At 43.2% G+C, this 17,968-nt stretch overlaps 1 protein-coding gene across 1 annotated transcript in view; it reads left to right on the top strand.

The window, feature by feature from the left end:
• egfra (epidermal growth factor receptor a (erythroblastic leukemia viral (v-erb-b) oncogene homolog, avian)) overlaps positions 1–17,968 on the top strand; it is a 65,169-nt gene that overhangs the window by 18,900 nt on the left and 28,301 nt on the right. Inside the window, exons 2-11 of the mRNA XM_080778111.1 lie at positions 8,596–8,747; positions 11,415–11,601; positions 12,389–12,520; positions 12,648–12,716; positions 13,796–13,914; positions 14,840–14,981; positions 15,674–15,787; positions 16,731–16,857; positions 17,256–17,329; positions 17,458–17,545. Of these exons, the coding sequence (XP_080634237.1) occupies positions 8,596–8,747; positions 11,415–11,601; positions 12,389–12,520; positions 12,648–12,716; positions 13,796–13,914; positions 14,840–14,981; positions 15,674–15,787; positions 16,731–16,857; positions 17,256–17,329; positions 17,458–17,545 (1,204 nt within the window). The remainder of the gene's footprint in view (positions 1–8,595; positions 8,748–11,414; positions 11,602–12,388; positions 12,521–12,647; positions 12,717–13,795; positions 13,915–14,839; positions 14,982–15,673; positions 15,788–16,730; positions 16,858–17,255; positions 17,330–17,457; positions 17,546–17,968) is intronic.

Here is a 17,968-nt window from a genome sequence, read left to right as displayed (position 1 = left end):
AAACACTCCTTGGGCTAAAAACGTCATCACATTTGTGATGACGGCTATGGCCTTGGTAAGAAATGTATTCCCAGATTTGATTAATATCCTCTTGACTATAAGGCATCGTTGAACTACAGTACAAATCCAGGCGACTCTTCACTACTTTTTCAGAAAACTGTCAGGATGTAGAAGACACTTTTAGAATCTGATCTCAGGTCAGAATGGGTTAACGCAACTTGGAAGAAAAGACTGAACATTGGGTGCAGAGCAGAGCGAGGGCACGCGGTCTTGTGTGTTTGCGCGGAACATACAAGCTCGCCGTTTACCCCACGTCTGGGACGGAAGGTAAACATTATGATGGAGACCCCGCTTCAGGTATCTGGAGTGTCTCACTGACGACGAGAGAGAGAGAGAGAGAGAGAGAGAGAGAGAGAGACGGAGACGGAGAGCACTCATCAGGAGGAGAGTGTAAACATGGGCCTTTTTGGTCTTTATTTGGTCACTTTCCTAAAGCTTTTAGCAGGTCAAGCCAGAGGGGTATGTCTGCAGTTTGACACCACAGCTTGAGGCAAGAAGTAGCTTCCTTTCAACATCTGGGATAGCTACAGTAAACTCTCTCTCTCTCTCTCTCTCTCTCTCTCTCTCTCTCTCGTTCTCCTGTCTCCCTTCCCTGGAGACAACAAACTGCTAGCATTCTGGGTTAGCATCGCTGCATGCGTAGTCGTCTGTGACTGACCCCATGCAAAGACCAACTTCCTCCTGAGATGTCAGAGGGTTGTTACATTCGCTCGGGTATAGAGAGAGGAGGAGGGGGGGGAGGATATATCCTTTACCCTTTGCTCACCCTTTTTTCCCCCTTCTTTTTAGAGGCCCCAAGATGTTTTCTCTGAGGGATTGATGCGTGATCTCCCACGCAAAGGAAGAGATCGCCTCTTCCTTTGGAGCAAACGTACAAAAGAGCAGGATATACCAGCTCTTTGTATATGACTCCATGTGTTGTTCATGCACAAAGATGCTCTGTTGCGCTTTAGCCGAACGCACGTTTTCTTGCGTCCAGCAGCAGCGTATCGGCTGCAATATATCAAGGCATATTGGCCTTGAAAATGATCCAGTTTTAAGGAGATGTGATCCCACGCCTCGGGCGTATCGGGGAGCACGGCAGGATGAAGTATACGGTGCACAGTGAGAACCCAGGAAGTGCTTTTCATTCACTGATAGTAGACCATGGATATTTATGCAGCTCTGAAACCTCAGCCTCTCTGGAAACTTGAAGCCAATGCTCCCCCAAGGAGCCTAAATGTTGTGCCGATGCCAACTAAAGCACAAACTGCTACAAACATACCCCCCCCCCCTTCTCATCTAGGTTCTGTTTAAATAAACATGCCGTGAAAATGGCTCTGACATTGCCATTATAATTGAACCCATTAAGGATGGGAAGCATCCTAAATGCATTATGCTATACTATTGAAAGATAGCAGATCTACAAGCTCGTAGCTTGTAGATCCTTTATTTTTGAAAAACCAGTGAAAATGTTGCAAATCTTTGAATATATATTCTTTCTGAGCGAAAGATTTTAAGTCAAATCTTTGCTTCTGGGGGGGGGGGGGGTTCCCTGGAACAACATATTTTCAGATGGGGGTCGGCGGCCAATTTCATATAATCTTTGGGATCCTTGACATGAAATAGTTTGAGAAACACTGATATAGAAACATTCATGGGAAATCATGCTACTACTGTACTACTACTGTACTAGTACTGAATTGTCACTGAAAGTGCACTCTTAGATTGAGTTACGTATAACAGATGTTTCGCTGTGCTGCGGTTGACTTAAGACATAGAAAGAAATAAACAAAGGTATCAATTAGCATCATGTGCGTCCCTTTAACGATGTATAGGGTTTCTATGAATGTGATTAGCAGTCTCTTGGCAGAGTCGTTGAATTGCATTTGCAGTTAAAGGGAGGAAGAGACTGTAGTGGAGCCATGTCCAAGCCAGAGAAAGTCATTACACGGGTTTTAGCCATAAAGTGCAATTCCTCAGCCCTAGCATATAGTCCGTATTACTGAACAATCTGCAGTGTCTTGCATAATACGGTACAAAACACAAAAGAAAAACAAACAGAAGAGCTTTTCAAGTCCCATTCCAAGTATCTCAGAAGTGGTGGTGGTCACCGTACTTACTGCAGTACGGTGTCGTTCTGGGACATTTTATGATTCATATAGCTACAGTAGCTGATAACGAAATATGAAGCTCATTCAGATGTAAGAGTTCAGGCAAAGTTTACCACCAGTTCACTGACAATCCAATGGGAGCAGAGCCTCAGTGTGTGTGTGTGTGTACACTGGGATGAATTAACAGATTAATATCATGGCTCTTTGTTTTCGCCTGGTAGGGTATATTCAGGCATACAATTCCCTTTGTAAGAGCAGAAATAAACGCACGTTGCAGTACATGCTAGGCGAATTATGTTTTGGAGTTGGATAACGAGCTGATTATCTCACATAAAGGGCTTTAGGTCGTTTTCTTTTGTCGTACACGTATCTCATAGCCTCGAGAAATGAAAAATGTACCCACACGCCCAAGACTGCCAACGCTAGTCTCTGTAAGTAAACATCAAACGAGCGATATGTGACCGCACGCGGCAATGAGCTTAGATGACTAATGACCGGGTTTATCCAGTCTTTGCTGTTCTGTACAGGTTAGCCTCTCCAAGTGGGTGTCACTCACTTGTCACACACACACACATGTACAGTCACGCACGCACGCACGCAGCCACGCACGCATACATTTAGGCATGCCCAATGTGCACATGAGAGGTCAGAATAATGTGCTATAATATTATAAAATAAATGAATCAAATACTCAAATTATCATTATTAATATAAATATACCGTGGTAATTGAATTTCATTTCGGTCACTTTTACACATCAATAAACGTGCACGCACGCATGCACGGCACGCACACAAACGCGCGCGCACACACACACACGCACACACACACACACACACACACACACACACACACACACACACACACACACAAGCATGCACATGCTCCTGGACGTACTGTGTGACGACAGTGCAGCTGCAGGAAGTGAAGCAATCAGTGAGGACGCTCTGTCACAATATGGGTTACATAACCATAAGAGACACTCCTGTGTCTTTAGGTGTATACCGTAGATAGAAGCACATGCTCACGTTTTGGGGAGGATGAGTCAAAATGGAACCAGATGCTATGGAAAAATGACGTTCCCACAGTTGAGGTGTGGGTGTTGTGCAAAAGAAGTAACTTTACTTTACTACTGGTTCTTTCTTTGGTTTTTAATACAATCTCAAGACATATTACAATACAATAGCAATTTATAAGTAACACGAGGTCAAAGAAAATACACTTTTTCCTGGTGTATAGCTCATTGTCTCACAAAGACATGTTTTTGTTTGAAAGATAAATATGGTATTCATTAAGCCACGATTCTCTCCATCATAAGTACAGTACAATGCTGGCTGTGTTGACACAGCGTAAGTGCGTTTCGCTGCAGGCCGTGCGGCTATATGAGACTTTTCTTTCTGCATGCATCGGAAGATCCTGAGCAGGAAGTGGCTTTATGGCGTGTGTGTGTGTGTGTAAAAAATCAGGTCATTTGGAACACCACCTGCAGTGGTCATAAAAAGGGCTGATGAAATCAAAAGCTACTGTAGATACAGGAGAGTGTGTTGTACAATGCAAGGCTTTTTCTTGAGCAACAAAGTGTTTTCCTGGCGTCGCACAAGACGCCAGGCGCCACATCCTCAAGGATATTATTATACCTCCGATCTTTAACCCATTCTGAACGGGAACTCATTTTGGTGTTCGCATGATGTTATGCTTTAGCTATTGAAAAATAGCAGATCTACAAGCTCATAGCGCGCCACCGAGTGGCGCGCTACGAGCTTGTAGGTCTGCTATTTTTGAAAAATCGAAGAACGACTGACATTTTTAGAATCTGCTCTCAGGTCAGAATGGGTTCATCAGACCAGTGTGTAGTCCAGTGGAAACCTCGTATGAATCTGATCTCAGGTCAGAATGGGTTAACCCGTTTAGACCTGAGGACGATTCTACAAAATGTCTTCTAAATCTTTTTCAGAAAAACCCATGTTTGTGTGTCAGTGGTTCTCAAACATGTTCATGTCAAGGACCCCCAAAAACTCTATGTAATTATAGCCGCCGACCCCCCATCTGAAAATATGTGGTTCCACTGACCCACACCCAGAAGCAAAGATTTGCCCCACATTTTCACGATTCTTCTAAGATAGCAGACCTACAAGCTCGTAGTGCGGCACTCGGTGCCGCGCTATGAGCTTGTAGATCTGCTATTTTTCAATAGCTAAAGAATAACATAATGCTTAAAACACCAAAAGGGGTTCCCGTCCTGAATGGGTTAATTTGAGTTAATTATGCTGTACTGTTGCTATCAGCTGTCATAAATGCTCATCATAAACTCTGAGTGAAAAAAGGACTGGCTGAAATGAGTCGGTTTACTACAGTAGTTAATTAACTATGACATGTGTTTGCTATTGTAGTTAATTAACTATGACATGTATTTGCTATTGTTCAAATAATTGAAGTCATGTAGGTCTATGTTCTCTATAGGTGTATTTTGGTATTACCAGCCTGATTTAAATGAAAAATCACACAGTTAATGTTTGCGTTGCCACAAAAAGCCGATTTGTTCAGACACACATGACGTAAATTAAGTTCCTCAAAAATCACACTTGTGAGGGGCGCAAGATGTATTTGTATCGGCCACATGACATGTCTTACGTCGTCATTTTCTGCCCTAAAACAAACTCGTAAACTCGGTAAACGATTTACGTCATAACTGCCCTATAAACAAACATTAAAGTCCATAGACTTGGCTGGCATGAAACGATTTACGTCATACGTTTTCTAAACAAACATTACAAGTCCCATGGACTTGGCTGCCATATGATGTAACCTTAACCTTCCAAAGCCGTGCATTGGAAGAGCTATAGCGCCCCTCAAGAAGCTAAAATAGCATAGCAGATCACAGCATGTTGCAGTATAAACAATCACACCCGTGTGAAGTGAGGGGCGCTCCTATCATTGTACAGTCGTACACCATCATGCTTCATCTCATATTGGCCAATCAGAATGCTTGTTGCCACAAATTTACGTCATATTTGGCGGACATGTGACCTAAAAGGTAATTCAGGAAGGTTTTTCCGCTTATAATGGCTTTCCCCCCAAAAAACAGTGGCGCCAGGGTTAAAGCGGTTAAAACAACCTGTGCTCTGTTTTGTGATGACAACCAATTTTGTTTGTGTTACATTTTTCTCGGGCCGTAGTAACAATTACAGCTCGCTAATTTCATCTTACATGCCTGCTCTAATTAAAAGGGCCAGTCTGCTGTCCTATAACAGTCTGCCTGTATGTGTGCTGCTGCTGCCCGGGGCTGCAGCGGGTTCATGTCAGGGTGCTCCCGCGGGGCTGCAGCTAATGAGCTAACGAGGAATAGGAAGGGAGGGAGTGAGGAAAGGAGACAGCTGTTATTATAGGGCCTAATTCTCACCAATGTTATGCCCATCTCCACCGGTTTTATTATGTATGTGAAGAACCCCAAAACAACACATTAATAAACCCTCACTGTGGGAAAAGGACATTTACCACTTGACCCATTTCTAAATCATGACAGATTTCTGACCACAACAATTATATGTAATAGGCCGCCGATTTGAAAATATGTTGTTCGAGGGACCCCCAGAAGCAAAGATATGAGTTAAGAAATGTTCGCTCTGAAATCATATATTCAAAGATTTGCACTACATTTTCACGATTTTTCAAAAATAGCAGACCTACAAGCTTGTAGATCTGCTATTTTTCAATGGCTAAAGTATAACATAACGCTTAAAACACCAAAAGGGGTTCCCGCCCAAAATGGGTTAAGCCCTGTTCAAGTATTTCTTTTTTTTATATATTGGAGGACAAAATTTTAATCTTTTGCCTATATTGACATCCCCAACGTAGGGCCTATGGAATGAAAATAGTTATGACATTCACGTTTTTAGTTTTTTGACTCGCTAATTTCAGTTGAGGTATCTGTTCACAAAATGTATGCTGTTGTCACCGATGTTGTATGAACCCCCCCCCCCCATCGAATGAGGAGCCTTCAGCATTACATCATGGGGACGGGTTTGGTGAGTAATTCGAGTAATCTCAGCTCCTCAGACTGCTCAAATTATCCAATCTGACCCCGTACATTCGATGGGGTGATTCACAGTACATCGGGTGTCGTGTTGTTGTTGTCATCATTCTTTTTGAGGGGCGCGCCGCTATCTCCTCCCAACGTCTGGCTTTCACTCGTGACTCGCCACTTCACACAAATGTGTTTTATTTATTTTTCCCTTCCAGAAATGCTATGTGCAGGTTCTGTAGCTGTCCATGTAAAGAAAGTACTGTGGTGTTAAAGGTGTGTCCTTTTATTAGGTACTGGAGTAGCCTACAGTATATGTTGGCATGCTGTGGGCTTCTTTTTTACTGTCATGAGCCAACACGTTGAGGAATGCATTAATCAACCACCAGTCATTAGTATTACAGCAATGCTTTTGGAACCATTTAATGCTTTTGTCCCGAATGTTCAAATTGAACATGAACACTTGAACACTTGCCGTAGCACTAATATTGCCCTAGCCCCGGCGACCTTACAGGCGTATGCAAAGGCTCAACTTATCTAACTTAGATAGCATTTTATGTAGACATAGCACTATATAGTGTATGCAGTATGCAATGCATAGTTTCATTTATATAGATATCCTACTGTGTGTGTGTGTGTGTTTGTGTCTGTATGTGTGCCTGTGTTCGGCTGCATGTATGTGCGTCAGTGTGTGTGTGTGTGTGTGTGTGTGTGTGTGTGTGTGTGTGTGTGTGTGTGTGTATGTACAGTATGTGTGCATGCGCGGCACTGTGTGTGTGTGTGCTTGTGGAGGTGCCCAACATTCTAGATGGCTGACTGAGCGAGTCATTCACGGTGCCAGTCAGAACCTGTCTGGCCAGCTCAGGACACATTAAGGAACACCACAGGAAGACGACCTGCTTTCTTTAAGAGACACATTCTAGCTTTAATGGGCTGCTTTACGTTGGGGAACGAGCCTCTCGTGTCCTCTGTATACTTATCATTCTTATCCAAGCGCTTTGTTATGTAACACCAGATAGTCTGAATATTATCAGTGTATAACCGTAGGCGTATGTTAGTACACTGTCGATATATAGCGTCATTGTTATTGGCAGTTAGAAGCACCAACATACTGGGCCGTGGCTCAGCGGTCCAGGCACCTTGGCTGTTAATCCAGTCTGGCAGTGTGCCGCGGGTTCGACTCCCGATCCCGACGGCCTTCACTGCATGTCATCCCCCCCCCCCCCCCATCTCTCTCCCCATTTCCTCTCAGCCTACTGTCTGTCCCTCCATAATAAAAATAAAGGCCACCAAAAAAAAAAGAGGCACCAACATATTTGGTGTTTTTTTGTCAAGCATTTGTCCTAAAATTTCAACAAGGCCGTGAGACTCTTATTTCTGTTCCGTTTCTGTGATATGATTCCTTAGGAAAATGCTGTTTCTTCTCAAGGACCTTAGTAAAGTGAACATGAATATCGTGGAATCTACGACTGACACACACAGTCCTTTTCTCAGAAATGACACGACTTGGAGAAGTTGGTTGTGCAGCGGTTGTTTTAGCTAAGCTCGAATCGCAGTGGAAATATTCAGCCCCGTTCGTTGCCAGTATAAATACAGCCTGCTCACGTTGACTCATGGACTGAAGCGACTGAAGCAAAGCACTCCAGTTCACTGGGACTCCATTCCCACTCTAGATGAGATCCAGATCAGCTATTCTCAACTGAACGCAGGCCAAGCTATGACTGCACAGACCCTTTCTTAACAGAGAGAGACACCCCCAAAAAAGAAACCCTTGCTTGCGCGCTCGCTCATTTAGCTTACATAAATGAGGTAAGCTTGTGATCGGTGGTGTCAGGCTGCTGGCGAAATGTTCTTTTGGCAATCGGTTGACATTTATACAAATACATTTTGTGATGTAATCATGTCGTGGTCCGGAGATCCCCAGGGATCAGTTAACGGTTTAATCACTTTAATCACTTAATCACAGTTTAATCATCCTTTTTTCTTGTTTAGCCTTTGGCTATTTGAAAATAACCAATCTACAAGCTCACGACGTGCTGCAATGTGACACGCTGTGAGCTTGTGGATCGGCTATTTTGAAACATTTGAAAAAATAGAGAACATTTAAAAAAGAAAAATGCTATATATATATACACAGTATACTGACCCGTGGCACAAGATATTTTCAGATGGGGGTCCGCGGCCAAATCCATTACATCAATCCTGGGGATCTGGTCTGGTCTGAGAACAAAATGGCTGAATTGAATGCAATTCATTTGAAATGAAAAGTCATGGATCTTCTCACGATATCGACCCCTTCTTCTTCTTCTCCTTCTCCTCCTCCTCCTCCTCCTCCTCCTCCTCCTCCTCCTCCTCCTCCTCCTCCTCCTCCTCCTTCTTCTTCTTCTTCTTCTTTTTCTGCCTGCCTGTCTGTCCCTACAGTATGCCAAGGCATCACCAACAAGTTCAACCTGCTGAGCACCAAAGACGACCACTACCTGAACATGGTGAAGACCTACAGCAACTGCACCGTGGTGCTGGAGAACCTGGAGGTCACGTACACGGAGGACCACCACGACCTGTCCTTCCTCAGGGTAAAGAAGAAGAGACAGTGGCCGCCGGGGTTAGCACCCCTTTAGCGCACAGCAGCGGACAGAGGAAGCTGACGCCCGACGTCAGTCCGGCTTTTTTAAGACAGCTGGTGGATGGAAAAGAAGCTCCACCTCCGCGGCTGACTGACTGATGCGACGGACAGATTCCCGGAAACGCTCTCCTCCTCCGCGTCAGTCAGCCGCGGGGGGTGGAGCTTCTTTTCCATCCACTGCAGCTGTCTAAAAAGACGTCGGGCGTCAGGTTCTTCTGTCCGCGGCTGTGCGCTAAAAGGTGTGCCTGCGCTGAGTGGTGGACAGAAAGTACCCTACATTGGCCTGAGATATGAGACTATGTTTTATTTTCTCCAATGGAAATGTTCTAAAAAAGAAAAAAAAACTTAGTATTGATTACATTGATTATTTCCATTGCAAAAACGATACGATATTTGCTGTTTACTGTACATAATGCTTTTTAACCCATTTAGGCCTGACGTCGAAAAAAAAAAAAAAAACTCTGAAAGAATATATATTCAAAGATTTGTGCCGCATTTTTACGATCTTTCAAAAATAGCAGACCTACAAGCTCGTAGTGCGCCACTCGGTGGCGCGCTATGGGCTTGTAGATCTGCTGTTTTTTAACATAATGCTTAGTTAAAACACCAAAAGGGGTTCCCGTCCAGAATGGGTTCAATTGATTATTTCCATTGTAAAATTATACGATACAAAGTCAAATGATACGATACGATATTTGCTGTACATATTGATATACTTTTTAAATTAACGATTATCGATATTTCGATACAGTTACTATATCGTTACACCCCTAGTAAAGAGCCAAAAGTAGAAAGCGCTAGTTATGCAGAATGTCCCATTTCATGTTTTCAAATGTCTGAGAATATTTTGAAAATCGCAGATCTACAAGCTCACAATGCGTCGCATCGCGAGCTTGTAGATCTGAGCTTTTCAAAATGGCCGAAATCTATTTAAGGGCTGAAGTGGTTAATGCATGTTTTGTAATAATTATCCAAATCTACAAAGTAACAACTAGTAACTAAAGTTTTCAAATAAATAAAAAATAAAGTGCAGTAGAAGTAAAAGATATAGACATTTAGAAATACTCCAAAAGTAACGTAAAGGTATACCTCAAAAGTGTAACCTCAGTACTGTGTACAGTACTCCTACTTGAGTAAAATGTACTGTCACTTTAACACACACCACTGGGAAACCATTACTGCGCCGTAGACATGCTCATCACACGACAGCTGGTAAAGAGATCAAACTCGCTGCTCTAACAAACCACGTTTGGTGGTCTGAATGAAGTCTGTGGTACTTGTAGGACTCAACAGCTTCTCGCTGCTGCGGCTCCGAAGATGAAAGGCAGTGGTGGTTTTATATCGCTCTCGTTGGAACCTTGTTTGAACTCTTGTCTGTGAGCACATGACCGTGTGAATAATGGTTATTATATTGTATATATATATTATATCGTAAAAATGCCATGACAAGGACACACACATGGGGCGAGGAGGCCTAAAATAACACACCCGTAGAAATGGTTATGTAAATCTGGTAGTGTGTACACTGAGTCATATTCCCATTTTTACGCTGATGATTTTGCAGTGTACCTAACTGGTCCTAGTCAGAACCGCTGTCGCCTCACAGCTAGAAGGTCCTGAATTCGATTCCCGCTGGGGGCGTGCTACCCTGGGTGGGGTTGGCGCAAGGGCCTTTCTGTGTGGAGTTAGCATGTTCTCCCCGTGTCCCCAATAGGGTAGGTATACCCTCACAAAAAACAATGCAGTAATCCTGGTCACTTAAACTGCCTCCCCCCTGGCCAGCCTGGGCGCCTGATGGAGGGGAAAGGAACTGGTTGGAATAACGTGTTCCTTCCACGTGCTATACGTCCAACCGGGGAAACCCCCCCCCCCTGTCAGGTGAAAAGAAGCGGCTTGGATGCTCATGCACTGAAGGAAGCATGAGGTCAGTTCATGGCTCTCCCCAGGTTGGTGGAGGGAGTGTATAGAGCCCAGGATTACATTAGATCAGAGGTTTTCAACTGGTGGTCCGTGGACCACTGGTGGTCCGTGAAGGTATTGCATGTGGTCCATGGCCTTGAATTTAGTATGTTTTTTATCGACCACTAGTTGGGAAACGAACTAGTTCAATAAGTTACCTGGTGATGTATGATGACATCAATGTCAGTTACTGTCAAGAAAGGGAGTTTGAATTTCAAGGGAAAGTGAACCGGATTGACTGGTTGAGTCTATTAGGAAAATGTCAAATGTGCCCATATAATCATGCAATCGCATCGTAAAGTTGGTAAGAATCATGCATTAGCCGTTCGGCAAGAACAGACATGAAAACATGGCAGCGTAACATGATGAAAAACATCAATCAGTTACAATTCACACAACAAAAACGACTTTAACCCATTCTGAAAGTGTTATGCTTTAGCTATTGAAAAATAGCAGATCTACAAGCTCATAGCGAGCTTATAGGTCTGCTATTTTTGAAAAATCGAAGAACGACTGACATTTTTAGAATCTGATCTCAGGTCAGAATGGGTTAATCAGACCAGTGTGTGTCCACTGTCCAGTGGAAACCTTGTATGAATCTGATCTCAAGTCAAAATGGGCTAGTCCACGTTCTCATGGTCATTTCTTTGTCTTACAGTCAATTCAGGAAGTGGGAGGTTACGTCCTCATTGCCCTCAACACGGCTCCCAGGATCCCCCTGGACAACCTTCGCATCATCCGAGGCCATTCCCTGTACGACGGAGGCTTCGCCCTGGCCGTCTTGTTCAACTACAACAGATCCGTGGACCAAGGCGTCACGGAGCTGCCGCTGAACAACCTCACAGGTCAGTAGGCATGTAACGATATATAGTATATCGATATATATCGATATTAATCCCGACGATATGAATCGATTCATTGAAATAAAAAAAACGATAAACCCCCCCCCAAAATTTAGTCATATTCCATCATATTCAAGTGCTTGAATATGCTTGAATAGAGAAATTATAGTCACTTTAAGTAGTAGAGCACTGTAGAGGGGAGCTGTGTGTGTCTGTGACTGTACCCAGCTGATGATGGTCGTTGATGCTCATCAAGGAAGGCAATTATGTTTCTGCACTGTCAAAAGCAATGCTACTTCTTTTGCAATGTAGTTAAATAAAAAATCTCAGGGGAAGATAAATTATATAAAATTAAAAAAACTGTATTTTTTCTTTAAAATATATATATTTTTTAATATCGTGAAAAATCGTATCGTGAACCTCATATCGTGAGGATTCTACAAAATGTCTTCTAAACCCTGACAGTTTTCTGAACAACCCATGTTTCTATGTTAGTGGTGCTCAAACTATGTCATGTCAGGGAGCCCCAAGAATTCTATGTATTTGGCCGCCGACCCCATCTCAAAATAATATGTAGTTCCGGGGACGACCCCCCTCCCAGAAGCAACGGTTTTAGTTTAAAAAAAGTTTGCTCTGAAAGAATATTTATTCAAGATTTTGCGCCACATTTTCACGATTTTTCAAAAATAGTAGACCTACAAGTAGATGTTAGATCTGCTATTTTTCAATAGCTAAAGGGGTTCCCGCACTGTGGCCTCATATAGTGGAATATATGACCTCTCTGTTTCAGAAATTCTCAAAGGAGGAGTAAAGTTCACAGGCAACCGGCTGTGCAACCTCGAGACAATACAGTGGTACGACATTGTGAACGGAGACAGTAAGCCGAACATGGAGCTGCCCGAGGCTAACGGCAACCCGCTATGTAAGGAGTTTAAATCTGACTTGCGCATACACGAGAACAAAGCAATACCATTTCAGTGCATTTATTGATCAAGGGTTTGAAGTGAACATTGAAGTCCTGACTGACGTTCTTTGATCTTTTGGCGCAGGTCGACGATGTCACTCCAGCTGCTTTAACGGTTCATGTTGGACACCAGGACCTCAGAACTGCCAGAAGTGTAAGTTGATTGGCTGTGTTAATCCCATTCTGACCTGAGATCAGATTCTAAAAGATGTCTTCTACATCCTGACAGTTTTCCATTCTGACCTGAGATCAGATTCTAAAAATGTCTTCTATGTCAGTCGTTCTTCGATTTTTCTACAAGCTCATAGCGCGCCACCAAGTGGTGCGCTACGAGTGGTGCGCTACGAGCTTGTAGATCTACTATTTTTAAATAGCTAAAGCATAACGTAATGCTAACACCAAAATGGGTTAACCCTCTCTGTCTACACAAATCTACACAAATGTGACCAGATTTGACTGAGGGACTGCCATTGGATTTTTCTTTTTTTTTCTCGATTTTTCATGTCATATGAAGGGAATCATTCATTATGGGGTGCATACTTAGTTTAGTCTAGTCCTTGGTTAGACATGGGTTAAGGTTAGGTTTAGGTGTGCTACAACCCCACAAGGAGATATGGCTTATAGAGTAATGTCTTGCAGAAAACAGCGAGTTGAGAAAACAGGCTTGGGAAAGGTTCACTTCTGTGGTCTCTAACATTACATATAGCTACATGTTTAAGCAGACCTACAAGCTTGTAGGTCTGCTATTCTTTTTAAATCGTGAAAATATTTATTTCAGAAAACTGGAGGATTTAGAAGATTTTTTTTAAATTTAGGTCTGCTATTTTTGAAAAATCGTGAAAATATTTATTTCAGAAAACTGGAGGATTTAGAAGATTTTTTTATTTATTTCGAGGTCAGGCCTATAAATGTGTTAAAGAATGTAATAGCAAAATGGCTACCGTCCGCATGAATAACGGCCAAGCCATTTTGCCCCCGTCACGGTTTACATTGACGGAGGGCGTATCTGTAATATTCTGGGACTCTAAATAAACACACTTGGAGAGCATTCAAACACAGGTCTTTACTTGGTGACTCTCAAAGCAGAACTGAACACACACAGCACACACTCAGAGGCTACAACAGGCTGCAGGGGATCTTGCTAATCAGCACAGGTGGAAATAATGTTCTCAATCAGTGGCATGATCTATCTATCTATCTATCTATCTCTATCTCTATCTGTGTCGTCGACAGTGACAAAGCTCAACTGTGCGCAGCAGTGCTCCAAGAGGTGCAAGGGGCCGTCGCCCAGCGACTGCTGCAACGAGCACTGTGCCGCCGGCTGCACGGGACCGAGACCCACCGACTGTCTGGTGAGAGAACGCAATTCAGTATTTAAAACCCATTCTGACCTGAGATCAGATTAATACGAGGTTTCCACTGGACACACACACACACTGGTCTGATGAACCCATTCTGACCTGAGATCAGATTCTCTAAAAAAAAATGTCAGTCGTTTTTTCAAAAAATAGCAGACCTACAAGCTCGTAGCGCGCCACTCGGTGGCGCGCTGTGAGCTTGTAGATCTGCTGTTTTTCAATAGCTAAAGCATAGCATGATGCTAACACAAAAAGGGGTTCCCGCCCCAAAATGGGTTAAGTCCGACGTCATTTTGTAGCGCTGCGTTACGTCCCGGGTCCGAGTGGCACCAGCTCCCGTCCGTTTATCTCATTGTAAATAAAATATCTAAACGCGTGAAGGGGGGGATAAGGGCTCAGGGGGAGGAAAAGAAACAACAAAAAAACCTCATTTGTTAGCAAACACAAACACGCGTTGGCATGATGGCATGCCATCTTTTTCCATCGTGTGTCTTTTTATGAGAAGCCTCGCACGCTGTGTTCTGATCAAAAGCACATTGAGTGCACAGTATATCGTCCGAGCTACGATGCCATTGTAAAAGGGGCAACTTAGCTGGTTTTTAAACCCGAGTCCTCTCACATCGTTGTGAGAAGGAGGAAGAAGTGAAAATGTGTACAATACAAAATGCGCCCATGTGCTCTCTAAAAAAGAGGCTGGGAAATGTGCATCAACCTTTAGAAAGTTTGGGATTCAAAGGTGAAACAATCTCTGAAGTCACCCTTCAATATCGTGTATAGAATCTCTGCTTTCTGCACAGCTGCCTAGGCTTAGGATTTAAGGGCATGATAGATGAAGGAATGCGGTGTTATCATTAGCGTGGGGGGCTCTTGTTATGGTCCTCAGTGTACCGGACGGTTCTTGTTTGTGCTGCGCATGCAGGCCTGCCGGGACTTCCAGGATGACGGGACCTGCAAAGACTCCTGCCCGTTCCTCAATCGCTACGACCCCAACCTGCACCAGCTGGTGCCCAACCCGCACGGGAAGTACAACTTCGGGGCCACCTGTGTCAAGAGCTGCCCGCGTAAGTAAGACACAACACACATCAGAGAAACCCGGGTTTGATCATTTTCAAGTTCACATGTGATGATGAAATTGGGTTTTGTTTTTTGTTTTGTTTTATTTCATTTCATTTCATTTAATTTTATTTTATTTAGCTGGGCCCTTACCAGGAAACGACTCTGCGTATAATAGTTATTGAATTGTATTTATTACCACACATAAAGGCATGCATTGGGCGCTGTTGTCTTGACAGCCGAGAGAGAGAAATGAAAGGATGCCAGGAAGGTTTCACCCACCCGTAAAAATGGAACCCATCATGCATGAATATTCACGTTGTGGAATGCTGAACAAGTGCCCATAAGGTTGTCCCTCGCGGGGCTGTTAGACATTCAGTCGTCGTCGATCCCGCTTAGTTTAATTATAAACCGGATAAACAAGGGGAAGAAAATGATTGAGTTTTGTGGCGTGTTAATGCAACAACCGTTTCTCTTTCAATTTAACTCGGCCCCTGTCCGACACTGCTGCGCCCGTTTCGTCAGTGTTATATTACCCGCAATATAATATAATTTGTGACCTTATCCTCCTGTACAGACATGAGAAACTCAGATGTTTAGAAATGCAGATAAAATGTATGCGCTCCCATCATTTAAAGTAAACAGCTTGTCATTTTATGATTTCAGCTTGTCCATTTTATGATTTTATGATTCCTCACAGACAACTACGTGGTGACGGACCATGCCTGCGTGCGGACATGCAGCGGTAACACCTACGAGGTGGAAGAGGGAGGGGTCAGGAAGTGCACAAAGTGTGACGGACTGTGCCCAAAAGGTAGGGGGGGGGGGGGGGGGGTCACCATTAAGCCTGAGTTACACTTGTACCCAAAACTGGCGATCTTCAAGCTCACAGCGCGTTGCGCTGTTGATTTGCTATTTGCGGTGTGTGACAGTCACGCAGAGTCACGCAACTAGGTGAAAAAATAAAATCAAGCTTTGCTGTCACAATGGGTTGTCTGGGAACAGCAATAAAGCTGCAATCTGTAAGATACAGTATATATGTCGTTCCTGGGATTTGAACTCGGGTCTCATATGCAAGGGCCGAAAACACGGAATGTCCGCATGTAATTAGGGAATTTTAGCTAAATAAAGGTGTCTACTGTCGCCATCAATTCCCTTGGGAAGTTGTTTTGCACGAAAAACACTTGTTGGGCTAATAACGGCCATAGACGTCATCACAAATGTGATGACGGTGGTTTTTTGTGTGCAAAACTAATGCTTGCAATGGATTCAGAATCATGAAAACCCCCTAGTTTGTCACATGCTACTTAAAGAGAAATGAAAATGTGTAAATGTTGCCTGCATATAGGTGGTTTATGGTACCCCAACTTTCAGCAGCTGTCACTCACAGCTCACACAAAGGGAGTTGGCTTGGAACAAATTGAGAGGTGATAGTAGACACCTTTATGGACACATTTTGTGAAGAAAGCTAGTGGTAAGGATTTATTTAGCAGATTTGCCACACATTTTGATAAATTTCAAATTTAAGCTCATTTTCAATGGAACAGTATTAGTAGATTAATTCAAACGAATCAAAAGATGAATTCCTTTTACTCAATAAAAATGTCGCTTTAACGAATATTTTACAATTGGGCCATAATACATGTTATTTGTTTCTGCAACTGTACTAGGCTCAGCTTCATGGAGGTCAAAGACATGAGACATGCTCCATGTGTTGATAATGTCCATTTTGTTTGTGCTGTTGATTTTGGTTCCAGTTTGCAATGGTCTCGGAATGGGAAAACTGATCCACTCGCTGTCTATCAACGCCTCCAACATTGAGTCTTTCAGAAACTGCACCGTCATCAACGGGAACATCGCTATCATCTCTACATCTTTTGACGGGTGAGTGGCAGCAATAGTACATAAAGCTTCACAGGGGACATTATATGAATGGTGAATGTGTGTAGCACCTTTATCCAAGGCGCTTTCCATAGATAACTACGTCACTAACTCTGGGGGAGCCCGGGATCGAACTGGGAATCCGACCACTCTACCCCCTTATCCACTGCCGCCACCCAATGGAAATAGATTGGTCCTGTCCTCCTATCTGCATTATAAGAGATTATTGGGGATCTAAGTCACTAAGATGTCAATATTATGTCATATTGAATACTGTATTAGACAGATAGGTAAACAGCAGGAGGTACAGTCAGACATTTGAGCTAAAAGCGTAACGAAAAAGTCCTGGTCGACTTCTTTCCATTGAGGTTTCTATGCATAATACCACGTTCAATTTACAGGGACGACTTCACGAAGACACCAAAGATGGACCCTGCCCAGTTGGATGTGTTTAAGACCGTTAAAGAAATTACAGGTACAAGATTGCACAACTCACTTGAATGATGACCTATTTCATTTCTAACTGCTTGCATTATTTTCACTTCACACAGTGAGTTTTGTAACCCCCCGCCCGCCCCCCTAAAATGTGGTACCTTCTCACAGGCTTCCTACTAATCCAGGCTTGGCCAGAGACGATGGACTCGCTCACTCCCTTCGAGAACCTGGAGGTCATTCGTGGAAGGACCAAACGGTATTATATAGGCCTCGCTGTTTTTGGCTGTAAATTAAGTTTATAGTTTTAGTCATAGTCTCTTGAATAGTTTTCATTTAGTTTTAGTCACATTTTATAGTCACCCGGAATGTTTTAGTGCATGTGAGTCTAGTTTTAGTCGACTGAATATCCTAAGATTTTAGTCGACTTAAATCTACAGTTGATTCAGTCGAACAAAATGTATTTTGGCAAGGCGTTGACGTAGCGAATTTCACTTGCTGAAAATAGCCGATCTACGAGCTCACAACGTGTCAGAATGGAAAACTGTCAGGATGTAGAAGAATTTTTTTTTAGAATCTGATCTCAGGTCAGAATGGGAAAACTGTCAGGATGTAGAAGACATTTTTTTAGAATCTGATCTCAGGTCAGAATGGGTTAATAATGAAACTGTCAGGATGTAAT

This window comes from Protomyctophum bolini, assembly GCF_963924005.1.
Source record: "Protomyctophum bolini genome assembly, chromosome: 12".
NCBI lineage: Eukaryota > Metazoa > Chordata > Actinopteri > Myctophiformes > Myctophidae > Protomyctophum > Protomyctophum bolini.
The sequence above is the reverse complement of the archived record's forward strand: the minus strand, read 5'-3'. Positions and strand labels throughout refer to the sequence as shown.